At 37.4% G+C, this 26,762-nt stretch overlaps 1 protein-coding gene across 1 annotated transcript; it reads right to left on the bottom strand.

The window, feature by feature from the left end:
• Nucleotides 1-813: 813 nt before the first annotated feature.
• On the bottom strand, nt 814-26,762 carry LOC109981436 (androgen receptor-like). Its single transcript, XM_029276673.2, has 8 exons — nt 25,700-26,762; nt 19,984-20,135; nt 19,701-19,820; nt 13,659-13,937; nt 12,955-13,099; nt 5,789-5,919; nt 5,511-5,662; nt 814-4,997 (listed from the first exon to the last, which is right to left on the bottom strand). Exons 1-8 carry the CDS (start codon nt 26,713-26,715, stop codon nt 4,839-4,841), a joined length of 2,154 nt encoding a protein of 717 aa, XP_029132506.2. The 5' UTR covers nt 26,716-26,762; the 3' UTR covers nt 814-4,838.

Below are 26,762 nucleotides of genomic sequence, written 5' to 3'. Positions count from 1 at the left end.
CATCTGACTATTACCATGATTTTTTCCAAAACTGAACCATGCTGCCAAGGAGCATAGTATATCATGTGTCTCCATGAGGTTTGGCACTTTTAAACACGATTATATTAGGATTAACATATTGTTTATGTGAAGTAACACAGTGACGATGTTTAACTTAATTAGAAACGCAGTCATTTTGATGATTAGTTTGGTAAAGTTCAGCAAAAGTTTATCTGTTTAAAAAACCTTATTGTATTCAGACATTGTATTTATTTTGCCATCCATTCCTCCAATCACATTCCAGCCTTCACTGCCAGTCGCGTTCTTATTCCACACTCAAATTCAACCAACTTGTACCAAGATTTCTATCAACTACTGTACCAGTCTCAGTAGGGGACTTGGTGACTTGGTGAATGTTGGCTGCACATCAGTAGCTGGTGGAAATTCCCTTGCCTTTTACTTGCCAATTCATATGACCTTGAGCGTCAGAAAATTAATTCACGGTCAAAAGTTAGATCGTCAGAGAGCGGTCACACACAAGAACAAAAGAGTGTGTGTTCTCACTGAAGCAAGCACTCTGTTTACTGGATGTCTAAGCTGAATTAAACATGTTTAGTGCTAACTTATTCCATGTCTGCTCTACTTTGGATTCACATGATGATACTTACTTATAAAGCTCAGTCATTTTTTGGTTAAGTTTAGTTTTAAGCTTACTGCTTATTTATTTGACATATTGCTACTTCTAACTAAGGTGTACATTTAACATGTTGTCAGTAATGTTCAATTTCTCTCTTCAGCCAGCTTTCATCCAGATTATGCAAAATATAATCATGAAAAACCAAATTTTCAGAGTCCAAATTGTTTTAATCGCTTTAAAAGATGCTGCAGCTTTACACCTTTTGAAAAACACATATATTGAAAAACAAAGGTCACAAAAGGTAAAAATCACACAAGAGACAACTTTCAAGTCAAGTGTTTGTACACCTGAACAGACATTAAACCATCGATATATACATTTAAAGTAGCATGTAAGACAATGTTACATATGCAGCACAATGGGCACATACCAGCTATTGTCAAGTGACATAAAAACATAGCCTGCTGTGAGAAAATCACATCAGTATTCAAAATGTGCAGGGGCATCTTTGTGCCTTACTTTGGTGAGCAATCCGCTGGCACTGGTAATGCCTCTGTGTGTAATACATAATAAAACTAAAACAGCATTAAAACATTACAACATTTTTTAGAACAAGTATTCGGTTCAAGGATGAGGAGTAATACAATGTTTAACAATAGCGTTTCAAAATTGTGCATGTGAGAGGGCTTGATAAATATTATTTCAGGAGTTGAAATTTAAACTTTGGTTCTTCAGAAATGGCCTAATACTTAGATGGCTGTGTAGTCTAAACTCTTCACTGAACGTCTGCCTTCAAGGTTTATTAACGCGCTGATTTAAAAGCTGTGATCAGCTGTTTTAGTTTGGTCAAGTCTAATAGAGCACCTGTACCTCTCTATAAATACTATTCTCCCCATTTTGTTCTTTTGTTCCCACACAGCAAATTTTGTATAAAAAGACAAAGACATTAATTTATGCCGATGATGTTTTACTCTAAATGCTTCACTGACATCATCAATGAATTAGTTCCTCAAAAAATGACATTCATAGTCAGCTTGTCCCACCAAGAAAATGTTTTCATGCCTTCAGGCATATAATAAACATTCAGAGAGACATGTGATTGTCCATGCATTGCTTTCTGTAAAGCGCATTCACAAATAGTTGCAAACTACACACAGTTATACGAACACATGGTGCATGCATCTACTTGCTTGTAAAATAAATGTGAAGTTATAACGTCTAGAATTTACAGTTAGAAAACAGAGTTGAAAATGATTACAGTGCTGATCGCAGAAGTTGGATTAAAGTTTTGTCTGTGTTGGATTGTGGTCATATCGGTCTTTACTCTTGGGTCAGTCTTATTTAAAGTCGTCTTCATGTAGACGAAGCTGTATGTACAAAGGGCCTCATGTTTCACCAACTCAGTTTATGTTTTGGAAAGAAATTTCAAAAACTCATAACTGTGTACAACCCACTGTATCAGTAGTCTTCTACTGTTTTACAGCAGTGTCTGTGTTCAGTTATCTTCAAGGCATTCCCCACATTTCTTTTTTTTTTTGGAGGGGTTCAACTCTGAGGTCTGGCAGGACAAGTCAAGGACTTTCACATGTGAAGCCCTCCCAGGTTTCAGATGGCTGTAGGTTTCTTATTCTTATTCTTTGGCAGAGTTTGATGCCATCCTTTCCTGCTGCTGTAACTGCTGCTCACAGCCTGACCCTGCCAACTCCATGTTACACAGCGAGTGCGGTGGTAACACACTGTATACACCAATCAATGCCTTGAGATCCTTTGCTGCAAGTCTGCACGTCATATTTAGATTTACCTTTACATGTTTTATAGTACATGCTAGGATCATGTAAAGCCAGAATCGAAACTTTATGAAGATAAAATCCAGAGTTTTTTTTTTATATTCTGGGCGAATGCTACGCATTGTTGATTTTTATGGAACAGGTATGACAAGCCAGGACAGGACAGGGCTGTGTATGCACAAGTGTAGTACGAATGATGGGTTGAACACTTCATGCCACTTTTGCCCTTTGAATGATTATGAGCAATATGAAAGGAATGCTGACATAAAGGAGTTATCTCTGGATCTCTGTTGTGCCAAAAAAAAAGATTGGCATCCAAACAAAAGGCATGTTCATGTGACTCTCTTCATAGTTGGATCATCATTTTTAAATTTTCTCATCAACTTTATGTGGCATTATTAATAATTTTGAAACCATGCAGTCAAGAAAATAAAGTTTCCAAAAATTCCAAATCTTTTCTAACTTAATTCATGCTACGTACCTGCTATAACAAGTTCACCCTCTTCATATTTATCACTTCATGCTTTTAAATTAGTAACATCAAGACAATAGCTTTACAAGTTTGTTGCTGGTGCGATGAGGAGAGTTAATTGCAGAGCATCAATAAAGCAGGCATGATCTGGAGCAGTCTGCATTGGCTCAAACAAACGCAGTATACACTGTACATGGGTAAATGTTAAAGCACTTCAAAGAAGACTTTTGCTCTGATATGAAATCTGTGGATAGCATTGAAGCTTAAAAAAAAGTTTTAATAAATCACAGTTTCTTCCATGATTATTAAACGCTTAGATTCTGTACTGTCCTGTATTGAATAGGAAATTTAAATTTGATCATGAAAGTTATTTGATTACAGAGAGCAAGTAGATGAGAGCAAACCAGGTTAAATATCTTTTTGTTTTTAAAATAGAGAATGTGAAGTTTTGGTTTTGTTGCAGTTACACACACAACACTTTGCTTTCAATCATGACCTGACACGACTTTTAATCTAGTCCTCCTCGAGGACAAGGCAATCTTTAATGATCATGGTTCTAAATAATTGAATTTAGGAGGAATTTCGCATCAAATGCAACTGGGAAGGATTTTTCTCTGACACTAGTTGTTAAGAGCCATGAAAGACCCTAAGCAATAGTAATAATGAATTAGTATAAACTCTGTAGCTGCAGTTGACATAGCCTAGCATAGGTCTAAAAAGTGAAGCAAATGTGGAAGTGACTTGATTCTGCATTCTTTTTAAGGGGGGCTTTAACTATCTATAAAAAGAAGTCAGATTGAGGAGGTCTATGAGGGAATTACCCTCATTGGTTTATTACCCAAGTAACATTTTTTTATATGATTAAATGTTAATCTATATATCAGTCCCCATAGTTTCATGTTTTCTCCATTACACCTTCATGTTCACTGAATCATCCCAGTCGGAATGAAAGAGAAGATCAAACAGAATATGTTCTGTTTATGTCAAATAGGCCTAAGTAGGCATAAACTGGTGGGTGCTCTTAGGGTGGCTATCTCCACTTCTCATAGGCCATGATTGTTCTATTTTGATTTCAATTACTAGCGCTCAACTTGCTTTATGATTGTAATCTTATTTTGTGAGGCACCACCAAAATAAATCCAATTTCACATTCACACAGCGAGAAAAATCTATTTTTCCTCAGACAAATCTTACAAGTTTACTGACCACAAATGTAGCACATCAAGTTTCTATCTTACAAGTACATTGAAAACTTTACTTCCATATCCATGCTGATTGTCAAAGCAATTATATGCAGAATAGAGACACACTATCAGGTCAGGATTTTTCATTTTGGTTTGATAAGAATTATGGTAAATGTTAATTCTGAATCATTTTAAAACACTCTTTAGATTAATAATCCTGATATTAAGGCACTGATGCACTTAAATGTCCTTCAAAGCTGAACCTACAAGTTGCGTTTCACAAAAATGAACCTGTCAGATGTACCTGAATGCAGCACTTGAAACTTTTCTTTTTTGCTAAGGTAATGGATAACAAGTGTTTGTTTCTTTCTGTGATCCAGTATTCTCTTTAGGCTGTCTTTGTTAGTTTTTATGAGAAAGTGCCAAATGTTTGAGTAACAAAGGTCAAAGGAAAATTTATGCTTTAACCCTGCCACTTTTAGCTCACTGTTCCCATGATTTAAAGACTTTATGTAAAGTAGCATGTCTGCTCCAGCTAAAAACACAAACTCTCCACTCAGAAATAGCAGTGCTGTCAACAGATGCCTTGCACCGCTTCAGATAAAAGCTTTAACAGTTATGAACAAACTATCTCAATTATGGATAAAAGGAAAATAAAAAAGATTGCAGCACAGGGTTAAGAGCCATTAGACTGAAGATGTAGGGAAACAGAACCTTCGTCGAAGTCTATGGAGGCTGCAAAGATGAGTCATTTTTCAATAAAAAAAACCAAAAACCTTCTACTTGTGAAACAATATTGGTTTGGCCAAACCTGCCAGGATCTTTGGTACATGGACTGAGATTATCTCCCCAATCATCTCTGGAAAGCTGACCTTTGTGGGGAGTGACTGAGCCTGGACAAAGAGGTCGAATGTAAACTGATGGAGCTTCTTTACAGTCTGTAGAAGTCAGTCAAAAGAGAAACACACAAATAAAACATTAAAAGAAAATTAACTACGAGCAGTGTTTTGACAATGACTCAGGATAATAATTCTCTTCCCTAAAAAAAAAAAAAAAAAAAAAAAAAGATAGTTTGGCCTAAAAATCTGAGAGCTCTGAATCGTACTGCACTACTCATCATTTTTTGCACTGACAGTTATTAGATTTTATGGTTGGACTTTAAGGTATCACTTTCTGCTTTGACTGCATTTTTTTTTCTGTGAGCTATTTAAAAAGACAGCCTCCCCCTGGACTGTCGTTGCATGCATTTCCAAGAAATGTTTTAACCAAGTAAAGTACAACTACTACTCTGTTATTTGACTTTTTTTTTCTCTGCTTGTCTATTTAAATCAAAGGCATGCGCATGGACTGATTTAAAAACCTTTAAAAAACTTGAACAAATCTGCTACTGCCACGATTTCTCTCTTTTATGTGAAGGATAATGTGAGTAAACATGAAGCTGTGTGTCTCACCATCTGCAGAGAGTCCAGGAGTCGGGTGAGATGGTAGAACCTTTGAGAAGAATTGTTTTTCATACGGCAATTAATGAGCCGATCGAGTTCGTTGATATAGGTTAGACGCAGTTCATCAAAGTATTTCTGACTCTTCAGACCTTCAACTGGAACTGGAAAAAATAATCAGAAGAAAACAGTGTTGACTGTATGCTTAGGTGTCTTAACTGTGTATTAGTTCATGTCCACTTCTAGGATAAAGAAAAGTGGTTTCGATGCTGAGCACACAGATTACATACGTATGCTGAAGAGGAGCAAAGCCTTCATGCAGAGAAACTCCTCCTGCGTGATCTGCAGCATCAGGAACTCCTGTGAAAGGTGTCTCATCCGTATGCAGTGCTCATACATGGTGGAAATGTGCATCCGGTGTCTGCAGATGTAGAAAAGGTCAGGATGAAAATTGTGAAGTAATGTGACGAAACGGAAAGTAAAATTACGAGAGGGGCAGGAAAAATAGCTGCACACCTTTGTCAATTATTCTTTAATAAATACCTGCTGGATGTCAGAGGTTAGGTCTTTATATATTAATGGGGTGATGGGAACAGTGAATTACCTTTTATAACTGTACAGATTTCAGCTGTGTGATCTGTGACATCCAGAGAAAGATGTTTAAACACAAAACGCTATTTCAGTAGAATTTCTGTCTTTATAATTTGCTTTGAAGTTCAGTAGAATATCATCAATATTTGAATGCTATAAGATGTGATTGGATTTCATGTTCATCATGCCTTAACAATCTTTAGGTATTTCAATAAGTGTAGGAGATTGGGAGATCAGGCATCGTTATTATAGTTTCAATCTCGCAAAATGAATAGATTTGTTCTTGGATTCGATCAGTTTGTAATATATTCACGCTGTGCAGATAAAGTTGAGAAAAAGAAAATTTAGTTTAGCTTTAAAAAATTATCAATTGCAGAGTGCTAGTTTAGCCCAGGTAGTAGAGCAGGCACCCCATGTACAGGGGCTACAGCCCTCGTCACAACCGTCGCAGGTTTCTAGTCTCAATCCTGATGCACGTCATCTACAACTTGCTCTCCCCATATCTCATGTTTCTCTACAGCTGTACAATCAAAGAAGACAAAAACCTCCAATAAAATCTAACAAGACAAGAATTTAAAACAAGAGCTGATTGTTCCTCATCTCCATGACACACAGTCTAAGACCTGTGGTAATTTACAAAATACCATAAGCTTAGGTAAACAACATCCAGGATTTTTCCAAGGATTTTGAACGAGCCACATATTCAATGGGATTCAGTCCCAGGAACTTTTCTTAATGTTTGTACAAAGGTCAGAACTGAGTTTGGGAAAAAAGGTGTTAAAGGTTGCTGCTCCCTTAACTTGGAACAAAATAAAAAGACCTGGAACTTAATAAGCTGGTCTCACTGGATACTCTTAAATGTCTTGGAGTCAGGTACATCTGGAAGTCGATGTTCTGCCTGATATATTTATGATTTTTGACAAATATTTGCTGGTCTGATTTGTTAATTCATGACATCTTAATGTATATTAATAAATCTGGTGTTATGTTAGTTTGTTTGGCTGCTTATCGTTTTCCAGAAACTTGAACTGTGCTGCTGCCTGTATTGGCCATGGACACTCAGAGATTTTTAATACCAGTGATGTTTTCCTGGTTATATAAAGGGTAACTAAAATAAATAAATGCAACTGCAAAAAACTATTAGTACCTGAGCAACTGAGTATTCTTTATTCAATCCTCATCATCATTAGCTTAGAGGATGGTTTACTCCTCTGGCTTCACTTATTATTAAGTCATTGTACACACAACAGTGATTTGCAATGGCTGACAGAGCAGAGTATAAACTTAAAAACTATAAACTAGTCACTTCAAACTAGGGCTGTGTTAAAAAAAATATTTTAATTAAAAAAATCGTCAATCTGCAATATATTGTCATGTACCCCTTGCAAGTACATGCATCGATGCAGATGTTCCAGAATCGATACGGCCGAAAATGCTGGCATAGCATTTTTGAAAGAAACAATCCCCTTGGTGTTGTTCACAATAAAGCCAATAGGTGGCAGTAGAAACAATTTACATGATGCAACACGTTACAATTCTAAACAAACAAGCAGGGATGAGAAACTCTATCAACGTTCAGCAAAACTGAAAGCAAAGGTTATATAATATAATGTTTATTGTCACATTGTTTATTGACATTCTGTTGCACAGCCTGAGCGGATAAGTATTGCATTGTGGCTTCTGCATCGACTCTATATCGTGATGATGTTGTGGGAAATACCCAGCCCTTATCTAAACACACAAAAACAACAAAGATCAGGTTAAAGACAAGCTCAAAACAATATGTTCCTTAAAAACTTTATCTAGATTTGGTTGAGAGGATTTTTTAACTACTCTCCTGTTAATTAGTTTAAGCTTTTCTTTTTTTTTAGCTAGTCTTTGCTTTATGTCAACACTGCAAACAGAGAATAGAGGTCTGGCTCTATTAGTGGTAAAGAATCAAGAACTAAATGCTAAACTAAACTAAATGTGATTGAGGTTGAGTTAATAAAGATGTGGTTTAAAAGTTTTTTTCAACCTTTTAATCAGACTTATTTCATCCATTTTAAAAGGACAGACTTTGCTTGGAAGGAGATGGCAAGCAGCAAGTTTAAAAGTTTACAAGTAGCACTTCAGTCCATTAAGAATGTAGGCCCACATTTCTAAAAAAATACCTAAATTATCCTCCTTTTCGGACTAATAAGGCCTTTCCAGCTCTAATTCAGTCCTTTAAATCTGAACTTCTGATCCACCACTCCCTGAAAAACAGCTAAATAAATTGACTTTTATCAAGATGTCAAACGTTTTCTTCTGTACAGTTCAAGCTTTCGATACTGGAAATTTGGAGGAAACCACAAAGTTCATCCTGTTCTTATTACCTGAAACTTTCAACTTGATTCAGTAACTGATGTTTTCAACCTGTTCTCAGCTAGATACGTGGAGACAGGCCTTTCTGGCGGCTGTTACTGGCAAACCATCCTGCTGTGATATCACCCAAATAGATGTGGCCAGAGGGACGAGAAATTTAAGAACACAGCTGTGGAGCAGCAGTTTTTCTACCCTGTGTCAGTCAGTTCATTTTTTGAATTTACACAATAATCAACACAGTCTGTTCAGACTCGTTCCAGTGCAAAATTCCACAAACACAGTCAACAATCTGCTTCATGGAGAGCTGTATAATGTCTGCTCTTTCTGTACATGGGTCCTTTAAAAGTCAGTCAATATAACCACTTAGTCTTTATAGGGTTATCTCAGTTTATTTAGAAAGAAGGATTTAAAAATGGATGTTAGTAAAGAGCAGTGACACCTTACTATGCAGATATTATGAGGTGAATTTGTGGAAAATTTGGAATTCAGTGTATTATTTTCCTTAAAAAAAATGAAATCTTTACATTTTCTTCTTCTCTTTCTAAAGCTATGGTGTAAAATGTGTTATCTCCATAGACATTAGGGTCAAACTAATGGGTAAATCAATTTATTTAAATACCGTAGTCAAAACTCTCCTGCTGTATCTCTTGACATTTTCATCAGGGATTATATATATCAAATTCGAGCATACAAGAAAGAAAACACCAACAGAGAAAGAAAAACTTCCCCCTCCTTGTTAAAGGATGAAGCTAACACTGTAGTAGGATTATAGATCCACAATAAGAGGCTCATACTAAGATATACAACTTTATATTTGGACTTGAAAATTATAACAATAATTTTCTCTATTTTCACACATGTATGCCAACTTAACTGCTCTGTTAATCAAAAAAATAATCTTTATTTTACCCAACATCATCGTCTTTAGAGGCCCTGCCCCTGTATATAACCTTCCATCATTATCTCGCTATTACTGAGGAATTATTTTCCTGAAAGTGGCTAGAACATTCTCAATGTAATATGTGTATGATAACAGAATCTTAAGATAAACCAATAATCAATGTATGTTCTCTTTGAACATAGAGCAACAGTTCAGTAGCTCCTTTGTATTGAGTTACTCCTTCACAACAACTTCAGGTATTAGCTGCCTGTGTTGGTACAGTCGTTTCATTGCCTGCTTCTCAACCATCTCAGCACCCTTCACAAATTTCTCTAGAAAGGACGAGCCCAACAAAGTTATGTGGACAGACAAATGTGAGGAGGCCTTCCAGAGCCTGAATGACTCCCTTTGCAAAGTACCCATTCTGAAGAGTCCTGACTTCAAGCAGCCCTTTATGGTCCAGGTAGGCTGCAGCAGGGCTCTGCATCTGCCAGGACCTTGCCCATCGACCACTGGAAAATAGTAGGGGCACCATGAAGACCAAAGGGAAGGGAACATCCTTTAATACAGGCAGCAGGTGTTCAGGGACCCTCTAGACAGGCTAACGAATGGGCTTGGTATCCTTCAAGGTGATGTGGTGATGGGTTATCTTTGAGTGTCCAGGAAGCTCTAGGAACAGATGCAAGAGCAGGATCTGAAAGAACGTCCTCTTCTCCTCCTTCAGGTGGCTCAGATCCAGATGTGGCTCACCCACTGATCCAGGTAAGTACGGCTCCTCTGGCTCCTCTTCTTCCCTCACCACTTTGATGAACATGGATTGCTGGTGGTTGTGGACTGGGATGAGGGTGCTATTTCTTGAGCATGTTGATGTTAAAAGTCTGTAAAGGTTGCTTTTGGTCAGGCGTGTTGATTTGTTATGTCATGGGACCCATCTTGTTTTGCACTTTGTATGGGCCCTGCCACTTTGCCAACAATTTGTAGTCAAAAGAAACAGATTGTTCTCACCAGTTGCAAAGCTGTCCGCTGTCCCGCTGATTGGTCTTACCATTTCTGATGCTTTGGCTGTGACTGGAGCAGGTTCTCTCTGGATAGCCCTGTGAATTTCATGAGCTGATCCCTCATTTTCAGTACATATGAAACAATGTTCATTTCTTGTTTTTGTTGAGGCCCCTCCCAGGTCCTGGTGGACATAAAGCAGCTCAAATGCCAGTGGAGGCCTGAGGGACTTCATGGTAGACAAAAAGAATGATTGGCAGCCATTTGTCCCAGTCTTTCCAGTCTCTGACACAGAGAACATGGAATTGTGTGACCAACTTTTAAAACTTCCTCCCTACAGAAGTAGGAGAGGAGCCTAGCTTGTAAAAATGAAAAATATGTGCAAGACAAAAAATGCAAAAAGTGACAACAACTTCCAACAACCTACAAGGGCCTCAAGCCTCCTATTAAATAGGTTTTGGCACCTCCCAAAAGAGGTTAGAAATCAATTTACTCTCAGCAGAGTATTACCTTTTCTGCAAACAACACAAAACATCTCCCATAAGGTTAAAAACATATCAGAATGCATTTATTTTAAGTCAGTTCTTAACTGCCATTTAAAGAAGATACTTAATCTCAACAACCTAAACTCCCCTCCACCTGGCACGTGGCACCTTCCACTTGGCACACCTCCATATAAGCCAAAGGCAGGCCTCAATTCTGGTTGACAGTTCCTGGTTGTGAATGAGGAGTGCAAGCAAGGCTGTAGAGCAACAGGTGACTGACAAATATATATTTTACATGCTTAACAATAATTAAATGTTTAGTGTAGAAATAGTCCATGTGTCTTTTCTTTTGGTTGAAAATCCAATGTTTCAAGTTATTTTTCATGGAGTTATTCTTAAGATTTGTCTGAGGTCATTTAGACAAAGTAGTGGTTGCTAGTCATGCTAAGCTAACATTGACAAAGGCCTCTTGGTTGACTTGATGTTACAAAAGTGGATGTTTAACATGAGTGTATGCTAGAGTTTACATTACTTAAGAGGAAACGGGGTTGTCCTGTGAAAAAGCCTTTAGTGAATTCTCTTGTTTTCTGCTCAATTACTTCCTTACCCCAATTTAACCTGCCAGTAGGTTCTAACCCTATTAGTTAAATTAGTTAAATAAAGTACAAACTTGCTTAACACTGCTACAGCAATACCCATTAATGTATACATTCACCTGTTGCTTTAATTTAAGCAAAAAAAAGCCTGCTAAAGTTAATTTCACAAGAAGGCTAACAAGTTACTTTTATAATGCATAAACTCAGTGACTACAGTTACTTGTTACTTTATGCCCTTCATTGCTCAATATGGTATGGATTTAAAAATGTGCATTTCTCGTGATTTAAAATACAAATCCACCTGTTCCTGCCCTGAATTTGTGTCTGTGAATAATACAATTCATCATGATATTTTTTCTGGCTTTTTTTTTATTGCACAAACAGATAAATTACAACCAAATGAGGTATGCTGCTTGAGCAGATGTTGTCTAATGGAAACACATGCAGGTTTGGCCTTTTGAATACTGGTAATGCTTGTTAAACTACAATTGAAGTTAATATGAAATATTTGCACAAAATTACATTTCTAATACCAGCTCTAAAATGTGAATCTAAAAAGACTGGTTCAATTTGGTGTTAGTGACTGGAAGAATGCAAGTCTTTGGATTTGGCAATAAAAAGCATTGAAGCATAGACTGAAAAAAATGTATGTAATGTAAATGTATGCAAATATATGCTGCAAAATAAAGTTTGATTGCATTGAAGTTGCTTATAAAATGACCCTACTTCTTATTATGACATTGTCTCAACAGACAATTGCCATTTAGCTTTCAGGTTTCAATTGCTGGTTTTAAGTCTTTTTAAATTCAGCATGATGTTAAAAGTGAAATAGATATCAAGCATAGTCAGCTTTAGGGCAATGTAACCTTGTGGTTGCCAAGTTGCCACCACAGGGACCTGAAAAAGGCTTTGTTCAGAGTTTTGATGTATTAATGAATGTTCTTAAGGAGGCTTCTATTTTTTTTTTAGGAAGAAGATTTGCCAAAATTAGAAATATCACAGGTAATATGAATTAAAGATGCACCTTGCAATGGCAGTGTTGGCGGAAGCTGATAAATTGTGTTGTTTGATAACCCCTTGCTTTCCTGTAGCCAATTTCAGGCTCCAAAAAATACAACATGGCGGTGGCAAAATTCAAAGCATTAGTCCGCAAACCACTTGGCAATGCCATGGTAGCTACAACCACTTTTTTTAAACAGTCAATGTATTATACAAAATACACATTGCACAAAAACTTATGCATGGGAGTCCAGCTAAATTGGCACTGCTCTTAGATGTGGAAATTGGATGAGCAGGGTCCTAAATAGCCTGCAGGCATTCATGCTTTATTTTCTGTAATTAGAGATGCCTTTGTGTTTGCATGTGCAGGAAATGACAAAAAGATTGAGGGAGAAGGATGTGACGACAAATAGAAGCTGGTGGCTGTATTAAGAAGAACAGCACCAGCTTACTCACTGGTTGTGATGTCTGAATTAAATAAAAATCACAGCATGTTGGTCAACCCTGGGAAAAAAACATTTTAGAGAACAAAATAGAATTGAAGAATTCAAAATGATACATACTCATTGAACACCAGATCTGGAGCGAAGTAAAGCATCCTGCTGTTGACATTCTTATAGGACCTCCATACCAGGCCAAACACCATCACCCCCATCCACGATTGTTGAATGACAGTCATTTGATCATCCACATGGAGAGTTCTAAAACCTAGGTAAAAAGATTTGGCATTATATAATATGAAGCAATATGGAGCATTTTCTACTTACAGAGGAATAATATCCTGTAATGTGTCCATGCCTGCCTCCTACCATTCCCTGTCATCCAAAGAAATGTTGGGGTTACTAAAAACTTACATAGACAGAAAGTGAGGAAAATAAAGCAAACATGCAAGAAAATATAGATAATAGTGAAATTGTGCTGAACAGGATTCTATTCAGTTCCCATTAGCTCAAGGGAGCCTGTCTTTTAAAATTATTGGATCTTTAAAACGATCTCATTATTGAATGAAACATGACTTCAAAATAATGTTCGCTAGTGTCTCTCTGTGTTGGCTGGATGAGTAAATAAGCAGCAGTTTACTAACAAGTTTTTTCAATCAACATACAGTAGCAGTTTACAAAATGTAGCCTTGAGTAGAGTTTTCAAATCGATTTCACACTGGAAAATGTGTCTTTTCCTTATTTGTTGACCACTAAACTGAAGAGATCTGGATTCTCTGTGTGTAAATTGAATCACAGATTGTCAATGTTGTTATAGCCATGTTTACCTGGTAATCCTTTTGCCCATTTGACCACTTTGACCAGTTGCCTTTCTCCCAGCTCGTTGAGGCTTGTCAGCAGAGTGGCAGCTGAATCTGGTTGGCCGTAGTCGTGTCCTGCATTTACCACCTCGGGCTCGATGGACTCCAGGATGTTGAGAAAGACCATTTGGGTGTTGAAGTTCAGGCCTGATTTAGGAGAGATATTCTGCATGACATCTAAATGTTCTTGACCAGGATGATCCTCTTCAGGGTTTTTCTGTTGCCCAATCTTCTTTAGTTTACGCGCTTGGATCAAAGAAAGAATTGCAGAGGTCTTATAATCAATGTGTATCTATTTCCTCATACAAGTCCTGACACACCAGACCTCCATGCGTGTTATAAATGAAACAACATGACGTTACTGTCAAATTATAATATTTTTGTGCAACGAATGTGGCATTATGCAAAGAATGTGCAGAATGAACATCTGAGTGCCCTCGGTTCAGCAATGTCAGCTCTGGTTTTGAGGTTGAGTTGAAATCTTTTAGTGGTAAATTCAACTTGTACCAGTTAAATTAAGGAGACATGCAGAATGAGCAGATGATGAAGAAGTAGCAGATTTTCCTTTTCATAAAATAACCACATAGTAGATACTGGTCTCACTGCATTTTCAAGCCCTTAAAGTTGAATTAAAATCAAAATATTACACCTGATTTTCTCGTCACTGAATTACAAAATCTGAATGTACTGTTTATTAGACTACCAATGCGTAATGGATTTGTAATTTGAACACAAGCCAAACCAAAAAAAACGATGCATGTTATTCTGCTTTCCTAATCATCTCTTAGAAATATCTCATACTGCAGCTGTGGGTTTTAAGTACCCTTTTGGGGATATATCAATTTTAGCCAACAATACCTAGAATGAACTACTAATAGCTTTGAAGATTTGAATCATGTTTCATTTGAAAGAGAACCCTCTGAACAGACGAGCCTCATCTGGTGGAAAGGCCTATGGTCACCATGTGTGAGAGCTTTCTGGTGATGCAGATCTATTAAAAAAAAAATTCTCAGTATAACATTTTTTGCTTCTTCCTGGAAGCTTTTGCAGTAAGTGGTAAAGATTCTATTGAATTAAAAAAAATGCATATTTGCATCACATTTGTGTTTCCTTAAACAATAGAAAAGCTTGTAAGGATTAAGGGACAAGATAATACCAAAAAAAAAAAAAGAAATACTGAAAACAACCACAAGCAAACGAGCCTCCATTAATCCGATGAAATGCTGCAATGAAAGCTGCTGGCAAATGCTAAAACCCGGGAGCCAGCTGCTCCATTCAAAATAAATTAGAGCTCGGCAATATACAGAAAGTAGGGATACAATGAGAAATGAAAAATTATACCTTGCTAAACAACTGCCGAATTAAAATTGTTCACTGACCGATCCACTGCATCAATAATCCATTGTTTCATTACCACAAGTATGAAAGTTCAGCTTTAGCTCAGCTGTTATTTGAGCAGGACAGCTGAGCATGAGAGGTAGTGATTGACACATACAGATGGCTGATGTGCACATGGAAGAACAGACATAGTTATGTTTGTATTTTTACTATCTGCAAAGACTAAACATTTTAAACAGAAGTAATTCAACATATATTTTATTTCAGTCACATCACATAAGTTATGCTTATTAAACATGAAAAGTCACTTGATTTCACCTGCAGCTTCTTTTTGGAGAATCTCTCATTAAAACTGCCGCCTGGCTTTTCAGTTCAGTTGGATCAATATTGAATTGCCTGTTATAGACACAACCTTAAGTCTCTGGGCTGAAAGCAAATTTTATAAGGAGGATCATTTGCAACTCTCACAATTCTTTGTCTGATCCAATAACAAATATTTCAAATAAAATGGGCTGATTAATAATCAGACCGGTGATCCTCCATTGTGACACAGGCAGGCGTCTTTGCAGAGTTCAGTGTAAGAAGGTTGGATTGAGCTCAAAATCCTCACCTTTGAGTTGAAACCGATAAAAACAGGTGGTTGAAATGCAAGAAGCCCCTATTTTACTTTTAACCAAAATTCTTAGCTGTGGTATAAGTATCAAAGATTGTTTCCTGCTCTACTGACCTCAGGTGAATAAGCTACAGACTTATTCATTACACGCCCATTTTTCCCTCTGTGTCTCATCACCTGTCTCATCATCATAATCACCGTCTTTATCCTAACTATCTTTTTAGGTTGCAAGGTGTGAGCTTGATTGCGCAAAAAAAAAAAAAAAAAAAAAGCAAGGTTAGTTTAACACCTCTTTTAAAATACTTTGAGTAATGTGCGCCTTTGAAAAATCCCACTTTACTCTCACTTTGGTGTCCAGGTTGAAGATGTCATTACATCATTAGCTCAACAATGTAAGTTGTGTTTCTGGGATTGTATGAGAGGAAGCAGTGTGCCTGAGATACACAAAGAGGACGAAATGAGACAGCCTTCCACAAAGTCACCTGTCACACCTCCAGTTGGCCCATCATTAAGCCATCAGGCACAATCCAGATAACACTCTGAAGTTTTCCTTGATAACACTGTACATTGGAGCTCTGTATAAAGAAATGTAGTAGTAAATGAAATAGAAATGGGAAATATAAAAACCTTACATACAGTATGTGATAACCATTACTTTTGTAATTTAGGTGTGGAAAATGCATCTCTTCATTTTAATTTTTATGGTTATTTTCATGGTTATATCTACGATAATCTTACTTCTGCTCTCTGAATGTGGTGTTGTGTCAACTCTTGATACAGACACAATTTGTTCCAGAAACCTCATGAAAAGAGCAATCAGCTCCATGAAAGTCAGGAGTCGAGGTCCTAAACAAAGGATTTACTATGATAGGTAAAAAGATGAATTGATGAGGTTTAGCTGTCCTTGCCGACACTGCTGACACTGGAGGGCAGGTAGGAAGTGAGTTCCCTTCATGCTGCAGCAAAATGAGATTCACTGCTACAACATTGATCTCCCTGCTCGTTCTCTATTCAGGGATGCCATTAAAATTCCAGAAATAATATGGAACTTCAAGCAATTTGTATAATTGAAGTATGCTTGTCAATCTTGAACAGATGCCAAACTGAACAAACATAATATTTGAACATTTGAATGCTAAGGCTCTTTACCTAGAAACACAAATGAAGACATTTGAATGTCTCCTTGTAAAATGTAACAATAATGTTTCTCTATTTTCTGACATGTTACAGAAACATTTACTGTTAATGGAGAAAAAAAATCTTTATTTTACCCAATTTCAAAATAAATCCACATTGAAAATGCCCCTGCATATTGCCTTGCATTATTACCTCACTATAAGGAATTATTTTCCTGAAAGTGGTCATTTATATTATTCAAACATTTTCAGTGTAATATGTGTATGATAACAGAACCAGCTTATGTTCACTGTGAACATAGAGCAAGAGTTCAGTGGCTTCTTCCTATTGAGTTACTCCTTCACTACAAGTTCAGGTAATAGCTTGTCTTTGTGCACAAACACCTGAGAGACAACCACAGGACTGACGACGACTCGCTGCAGAGGTCACAACAAGTTTAAAACACTTTGAGATCTCTGTATGAGAAGTCCGAGGTAAATGCAGGGGGAAATTACATTTCAGATGCTATTCTGAGTTGATTAGAATAACTGAGTAAGCAAATAAAAAAGAAGTCTGCTCATCACAAAGGAGTTTAAACCACTAAAGTCAATTTAAACCAATGCACTGGACTGTGGCTGTAAAGCTGGTAGAGCTTTTGTCATCCTTTGATGAAGTTTCAACATGTCATGCACTAAACTTTAAGAACTTAAATATACCAATAAAAGGTCTTTTGAATAAGTCATGTATTTAAACGTCTCTACAGCATTGCCTTAGAAGTTGGAGGAAAAATGCAGATGTGATCCCTGTGTAATAGATCTTACGTCTGCTCTCTGAATGTGGTGTTGCGTCAACTTTTGATACAGACACAATTTGTTCCTTTTGAAAAGAGCAATCAAAGGTGAAATAAAGGATGATAGTTAAAAAGATGAATTGATGAGGTTCAGCTGTCCTTCAGCATGAGACACTGGAGTGCAGATAGGAAGTGAGTTTCCTTCATGCAGCAGCAAAATGAGATTCACTGCCATAACAGTGATCTCCATGCTCGGTCTCTATTCAGGGTTGCCATTAAAATTCCAGAAATAATATGGGATTTGAGTTACAAAAAGAAAAAAAAACTTGAAGCAATTTGTATGGTTGAAGTATGCTTGTCAATCTTGAGCAGATGCAAAACTGAACAAACATAACATTCAGATCATTGCTTCTATTTAAACCCACCAAACCAGAAAACAAATGACAGATCCTATCGATATGATCTAGAAATGACAAAGTTTATAAGTGATATGACTGCCAACTTTGTAATAAATCAATCAAAATCCAAGAAGTCAAACCAGACATCTCATTTTCCTTCAGATTTTTTTTACTAGGCTCTAAAATATTTTGAGTTGAAAAACCACAGGTAATAAGTCCAAATGTATAATTTGTCCACGTCCACTTCTACAAATGATTGTCATAAAAATGTCCCTTGAATCTCTGCGAGTGAATTACATGTCTGGGATGTGAAAGTGAAAGGAGGTTCTTTTAGCCAGAACTAGAAAAGGTGTGCCTTTTTACTTACAATCACAGCATTAGATCACATTTTCCCTCCATGGGTTTGTCAGTGACTGGTGGCAAAATTGCCAGCATGTCTGCTGCTTTAATTCACATGTCTCATGTCAGCTTTGTGCTTCAGGCACAATTTTCACCGTTAACAGAATGAGAAAATGGAAGAGAGTGAAAATTGAACACAGGACTAAAATTAGTCTACTACATGTCAATCTTTACAGCCTAATATGACGAGCAGGTCTGCCTGACAGTAAGGAGAAGTGAATGGAAGAGGTCTAAATTGCATGGCAGCGCAGTCAGGGCCTGATTATCAGTAACATCCCCTATTGTGATGATGCTGCAATTGAAGAGAGCCATCTAAGAAGTGCTGTGGAGAGAATAAAGTACTTGGTCTTGGGAAACCATTAATGGTTTCACTTTTAGGACTTCACTTTCTCTGAAGTGGGCTTTGTTCAAACAGTATATCCTGCACAGTGTTTATTATAGCCCATACCTCACTAATGTACAGAATGTTTTTTTACAGAGGCAAGTTACGCTATAACAAACCATATTCTCAAGCTGTCTACTTTTCTCTGATGCCATGCTCAGGTTGGGATGTTGACGTTTCTTCCAGACTTTAGAGACAAATGCGGCCAGCTTAGAAATTAAACAACGGTTCCATCCTGTCATTATCAATGCTCCAAAACATTTCAGTATTCTGAGCGTACATTTAATTAATCTAAGGTGTTCTTAACTCATCTTCAAAAGAACAATCCAAAAAAGAAGAGATTCATTCTCCTCTTCTCTTAAATCACATAATTCACACAGTCTGTGTTTCTCCGGGATGTTTTTAAATCTGCCGACTTTAAGAGCCAGAAGAAGGATTCCTGTTCTGACTTCTTGATGAGTTTGCTTTAACGTAGGATTCAGTAACGTAATTGTTCTTAATTTAAATATATGTTCCTAATTGTTGTTTTAACAGGATATCATTTAACCATTTCTCTTCATATCAAGCAAGTCATTTATTTCTAATCTTGTCCACACTGCATGAGAAAGTGTATTGCAGAATAATTGTAAATGGTAACATTAGCTATTATTAATAAAGTGGCTTAATGCTTATTTTAGTTGTTATCTGACTGTAGCCAATTAGTAAATAAATATGCCTTTTCAAATTTTAATGTAGACTGAACTCCCTTGATTTTCACTTTTTTTATTAATTGAGAAAAATTATAATGATAACCCTGAATATGACTTATAACCTGAAACACAGTACGATGATATTATAACACCATTCACACAATGATTGATGTCACAGGAAAATGGCCGCCATGTTTATATTGTCAATAAATCTACAAATCTAGATATTAAAATAAGGTGAACCATAACGGTTTCTCAGACAGGCAGTTTTACATGCAGCCTACCTCCAAGGGTCATTCCAGCTTCAAAACACTTCTTCAGTCGACAGGAAGGGCAATTCTTTCTTCTCAGCTTATCGATCGTGCAGTCATTTTTGCTTGCACACAGGTATTTCTGTTTGCCTACTTGGACAGAGAAACAAGCACTTACTTAGGTGATATTCTAAAAAATTATTAGACACTTGACTTGGCAAAATGTGTATGAATGAAATTATAATTACAGCTTAGTCTATTAAAACCTGGCAACAAAGTGGAGAAAAAAAACATCTTGACTCCCCAGCAGGTTTACCTTCTGCTGCTCTTTTGAAGAAAACCTTGCAGCTGCCACAGGTGAGCGCTCCGTAATGGCAGCCTGACGCCTCGTCTGAACAGATCAGGCAAATCCTCTGTGGCGGGAAGAAGAACTCCATGGGGAACATGTGCTCTCTGCCAGACTCGAATCTGCAACCAAACATGTGAAACAGGTCTTAACAATAAGTATAACATCTTTAACATTATTGTTTTCACTCCCATCCATTTTTTGATCGCTCTATAAGCTTGCATGTATCAGCTGGATCAGTGCACAGTATCACTCTTTGAGAGATTTGCCTGTTTTTAAGTTTCTGTAATCTTTATCAGGTTGTAAATTTAATAGCCCAAATAATGACCAACCTTGAATTTCTTCACCATAACAACACAACCATAATTGCTTTTAAATAGTTAAATTCTTTCTCAACAGAAACTACAAAGCAGTTTCTGTTAATTCCCCAGATTGGCGCCAAGGCCTCTCTGCGAGCAAGTTAAATGGGGTAGAGACTGATGGCTGAGGATGGTGTGGGAGCGCCAAAACCGAGACTGCAGCGGAGGGGAGGGAGGATAAGGGGGCCACGATGGGTGCCTGGCTTCAGCCTTGAACACAGAAAGATTACAGGAGGCTCAGACATAACGTTGCCTCAGTGACGTGCAACTAAGATATCAAGGTTCAAAGTAAAGCAGACAAGGATGAATCTTAGCTCAGGAGCCTCCGATGTGTGCTCTCGATTTTAGGCAACTAAGGATATCAGGAACTACAATAACAAGATCCAATCAATTGCAACAAAGATGTGTGTCTTTTTACTAAACCATAAGTTAAGCTATGTTTCATGTATCTCACTTTCATGTAGAAATGGATGCACATTTATAGACGTGAGGTCCGAGGACCATCATGCAAAAGTGCCAGTCCACAATTAGACTAAACCCATGACAACAGACAAATAGAAGCACACAAACACAGACAAAGTGTAACACATGACTTAACCATTACAACAGATTAATTCAGCATTACTCACAAACTGTAATTGAAAGGAGTCCCGAGATGTAATATGACTACGTTCTCTGGGTTTCACATTTCAGGTTTGTTTTGCCCAATTGTAAAAGAATGTCTGGCCAAAGGTACTTTTTCTAGTACAAGCCATTGTACAGTTCCCTGTGGTAGTAACCTTGTTAGATGAGTTTTAATTTTGCCAGGTTTAAAAAAATAGATATTTTCAAAGAAAGATTCTAAAAAGATAAAATACTTATGCTATTTATTCAGTGTGCTCAAAGCCTGCTCATGAAGTCTTTCTTCGGATTGATTTAATCTTTAACACTAACATCTGTAAACCTGGAAGTAATACTTCTATATTCACCTAGTCTAATCCTAAATGCAACATTGGTCTCATAATTTAATTTTAATATTGGGTGACTTAAAAAAGAATGAAGAATGAAACATGAAAACTTGTGTATATCCAGGTAGGTTCACACATTCTTTGAACCTCTCACTATACACTGCATACAGTTTAATGGGTAGCTTATAGGGTAACAACAGAAACAGAACATAAGTCAATACCTTCAGAGATTGGTGGATGTGTCCATAAGCTTTATTGATGTAGCCTACGATGAGTTTGATTAACCCCTTTTTACCCTTAATTTTTGAGACACACTCCCTCAAAAAAACTCAATAAAGGACAACCCTCTCATTAGACTTAAAATAAAGCGTATAGTAAACGTGAGAGTTACTCGTCACAACAACAAAGACTCCACAGAAGGCAAAAAGCTCATATTCAGAAACTGTGCTTTAAAACACACCGCCAGGACTTCCGTCAGACGTCACATCTCTGAAGTCACCTGCCTAAAAGCCCCCAGCACAGTGTACAGGAAATGCAGGTGACCCCTCCAACGCCTTTTTGTGTGTGATACATGACCTTATAACAGTGAAACACTGAGGCATCATTCTGTCCCTTAACTTGCGGAAACAAGGAAGAAAAAATATTGGTAGATCAGGAGGCCACTTTATCATTAATAAGCCTTCGAGGGCATACCCGAGATCAAATGCTCTTGTAATAGCTTTTATCAGGCATACTGTAGCTTCATACAAATTGATTAAACATGCAACAAATTTTCTTGCCCTTCTTGCTCTTTTCTTAATAGAGCTTCAGAAAAAAGCAGGGGGGGGGGAAATAAAAACACAGAAGAAGAGTTAAATATGCTACATTAAAGTTTCATCAACAGAATGCATCACTGTGCTACTTGAGGTTTTTGTGTATGCAGTATAAACACACTTCTCCTTAAGTGCCAATCACCACAAAAAGTAACTTTATTTTCAGGTGTTCCTCCAAAGCCAATATCTCCTTTGAACCCACAAGAGAATAGCAATAGGTTAAATCACTCTGTGCTGAAATTAAAGCAGTAATTATGACTCTTTGACACCAGTTTCCTTACATTTAACAAAAAAAAATAGCTGGTCACACTGGTAGCCAGCTCAACTTCTGTCCATTTTGTGCATGTCATGTCCCCTCTCTCTGCCATTTCCTATCTCTCTACAGCTGTCCTATCAAGAAATGCAAAAGACCAAAAAATAATCTAGAAAAAGAAAAGAAAGGTTACTGTTTTGGTGTGGAGAAACATTAAAGAACTAGTCCAGTACCAGCATACATGGGATGTGAAATCCTGTTTTTTAGGGTAGATCTTGACAGATTGAAGGTATCTGACTATATCCCTCTCCATAATAAAAAAAACATAAACAACACTGGACTGACACCCATATGTAGGCCAAATGTGGACTATCTAGTCTTCTTGATGCAGTACCTTATAATTTGTAACTTTTCTACACTACATTCTTTCTTAAGGAAAGCTAAAAACAAATACACTGTTTATCATCAGACTAATAAATAATTAGATTTGGATTTGATCAGATTTGGCATAGTAGCTGAATCGTTTAAATATTCTGCTCTAAATAAGGATCATGACCACGTTTACTCACATCCTTGCGCGTCTATATTTTACACATTTACATTATTCTTAGTTGTAAAACAAACAATGAAATCTACTGGACAGTATGAGATACTTTGTAGTAACACGTGTTATCAACAAGCCTAGGCAAAAACAAGTTTCCCTCTTTAACTGATACTGAACTTTTTGTTCAAAAACATTCCCACCATTTTCTAAATAAATTACAGGATTTTTCATAGTTTGAAAATTTGTAACGATAAAGGTCAGTCAAATATAATTTAAGCCCTTTTCTATGCACAATTCTATCTGATTCATGCAGCAGTAAACTCAGATGAGTCCGACTTGTTTGTGCTCTGTTGAGCACGCTGTGGTGCATTAGTCATATTTTTCTTATAATGCATAAAACTACCGACAGTCACATAAATATAAATAAGCTGTTTTATATCAGACTTTTTATTTCAAAATATTTGATTTAGTCTGTTTGATATGAATTTGTTTGCCTCATTTTTCTTTGTATCATAAATGCTTATTTGTGAGATAACAGCACTGTATAGTTCACACACACAGGCTGGTTCAAATGTTTTACAGACAAATCCTCTCAACAGTATCGTAAATATTCCACTAGTATCACTGGCTAGCTCCTTTAGTGTACACTCCTTCCCTTCACTCAACACAGACACACAAGTCAAAATCTTAGGCACAAGGTTCACATCTCTCTTCACTCTTCTTCTATCTCTTCCAAAAAAAAATGGGTAATCATTTTAAAGGATCAACTCATCACTGTCTGTTTATGTCACAATGTAATAAACAAGTACAGAGGTGTCTTTATTTTTCTCAATGAAAGATAGAAAAATAAAACAAAAATGTTCTGCCCTCAGGCCTGACAGTCAGAATGTGGCCCATGTGTGGGTGACAGACTAATATTGTTTGGGTGGTTTAATTAATGAATTGTTCCATTCATGGGTCCGAAAAGTCCCTTTCCCCAAGCAACATGCATGAAAGTAGTTATGAGCCGCATTTTAATCAGTTACAAGATACCAATTGTAAGAACAAAATCACAATAACAGATGAGACAAACTCAGACTCAGATATGTTTGTTTCGCAAAACTCAAATTTACAGCAGAGGCGGATCAAATAGTTTAATTTAGTCACATTGTCCTGATTATTTAGAGGATCTGCCTCTTAAAATGAGAAACAGGATTAGAGGTTATAAGCAAAGGGAAAGCTTGAAATCCAGTTTTTTTCAAGGTATCCTGCTTAGAAGTCTAAGCTGCGAACTATAGAAACCCAATAACCCGAATTTGCAGCCTGTTGGTGGTCTGAAATATCAAAAGAAGAAAAGATCATTCAACTGAAATAAAACAAACGCAGCAATCCTCCATGTGCTTCTGTGCTGAGAGCAGATATTTGTTTAAGATTTTGCAGCTGACAATTGAAATACTGAAACGTTTCAAGTTTAGCAATTTACCAAATACACATTAAATAAACAGTACTGTGAATGTTTCAGGTGTAGTCATTTACTGTGCACAGTTTATAAAGAGTCTTAGTGTACTGATAGCTCTCAATCATTCACTTAATCACAGTCAGTCAATAATGATGTCCACTAAACACACTTTCTTGTGACTGAGGGCAGACAGGATTTAGGTTGAAATCAGACAGAGAATAAGTCTAATGTACAGTATAAATGAGCACTACAACTCTGTAATAAAAATAGAGGGGACTAAAAATCAATAAAAAGGAATGTAGAGGTGATCTAAGACCACCGGTGGCTCTGTCAGACAGACTCTGTCAAATGTCTTGAGTAAAATTGAACCAAACCCCATTATGTGGGGATACCTTTTGAAAATAACATAACATAAAATAAATAGTTATGTATTAATCTCCCAAAATTCCATTCAACACACACTCTATTGTATCTTTCCAGATCAAATCTGTGACTAATCCAATAAACTCATGAATAAATTACCCCGTCAAAAACTTAGTTGACAATCAAATCCACTTATCAGCAAACATTTAATTGTGTTTTTTTTGTGCACATTTTTAACAGCATGCAGCAATCATTACACTGTAACACTATAGTGGTCTCAAAGATGAGATTGTGAGTTGTCCCAGACACCTGATACTCAACATATTTTATGTTTGATAAAGGAGACCACCAGACATGAAAAAAAAACACATATTACACAACACCTTTTTGTTTTTTTCTTCACAAAATATATAGGAATTAGTTTTTTTTAAAAGTATGTGAAACAAATTCTGGGTTGAATCAACGTTAACATAAAGAAAGAAGCAACATTTTTCCAATGTGATAAAAACGAATATTCTGTTAATGTCCTTAAATGCACTCCTGTCTGCAGAACACAATGTGATATTTTCTATCATCTGTTTCGTTTGACATTTATTCAACTGATAAAACGAGTCAACAGTAAATGTTACTGCTTTTATCCAAAATACCTTAAAATGAAAAAAAATAATTAAAACAGTTGGATGAATTTTGATGAGTAAAATTAATCACTTTCCCCTGTTATTGAAGTTCAGGTTTTTGTTTTTTTTATCATTAAGTTCATCATTTTTCTCCTTTCATTTCCAAGCAGACTGCACATGATCAAGAACATCAGATTTATGAGGGATTATTAGGAAGGGAACACGCTCTTAGCACTATCTGAGATCAGATTATGGCCAGACTGTGGTAAGACTTTATACCTATAGGAATTAAATAAAGGTCATATTATCTCTTTTTTTTGCAAAATTATAATATCATCAAAGTGATCCATTACCTGGTGTCATTGTAGGCGACATCCAGCCACTCGCCCACCTCGCTCTTCACATAGCTGGAGTTGGGATATGGCGGCCTCAGCATCCCGTCCGGGTACCACTGCTCAGGACGCACCACGCTCCTCTCGTATGGATTACATATGAACGCTGTGTTTGCCCCTATGCTATCTGCATTCATGCACTGCCTCAAACCCCAACCCTGAGAATTGTATTTCTCATTAAAGGTGTAACTACCTCCCCACAACGCTCCTGCATGTTGAGTGTCCTCAGTTTTGATTTTGATGCCGAATTGTTCCGGATTATATCCACCGAACTTGTTCTCCATGGCTTCCCCAACGTCTCGCGCTTCATCGGGGGGCTTGTAGACCCTGCACGGCCTCCCTGTGGATATCTGGGCCAAATCGGATGGGGCGGATTGGGCATAAGGGCAAGAGGCAGCACGCGCGGTGTCCAGATGATCTATCTCCTCTGAAATTCTGTCCTCGGAGTTACACAGTGTGAAGTTTGGATCGTCCGCACATGTTTGTGTGGAGGTGAGATGTTGCAGGCGCGAGGCACTCTCTGAACTTTTGAACATGTCCACCAGTTGCTTGTGTCCGCGTGGAGGTAACTCAGCAGCCGGGGCGCGCGGACAGCTCAGCGGCACCGCTCCAACTCCGAACAAATAATCTGCGCACGAGGGGAGAGAAGCGTCCATGTCGCTCGTGTCCGTGGACTCCATGGTGAGTCCAAGTGACACGGACACAGCTTTGCACAGCTCTCTGGCTGTTTCTGAGATTGAGGCGCAGGCGGGAAAAGAGCGACTGTCGCCCACTCGGCAGTCAGCGTTTAAGAACTCCTCCTGAGGAGCAGCAGCTGTTTGACAGCAGGGGTTTTCCATGTCACAGGCTATCGGATGAATGTGTCCGGATCCGTAAATGTTTTGCGCTGTACTGTTGGATTGTTTTAGCCAGCCGGCGCTGTTTCCCGTTGAGTTTTTGGCGAAATAAATCCCACTTTCCTCAGATTTTTGTGCCATGCTGGGAGCGCGCGTACCGTCAGTTGTCTTTATTCCCCCCCCCCCCC

Source organism: Labrus bergylta, chromosome 14, assembly GCF_963930695.1.
Source record: "Labrus bergylta chromosome 14, fLabBer1.1, whole genome shotgun sequence".
In the NCBI taxonomy this organism is placed as follows: domain Eukaryota; kingdom Metazoa; phylum Chordata; class Actinopteri; order Labriformes; family Labridae; genus Labrus; species Labrus bergylta.
Note: the sequence above shows the minus strand (reverse complement) of the source record. Positions and strands in the feature narration are given on the sequence as shown.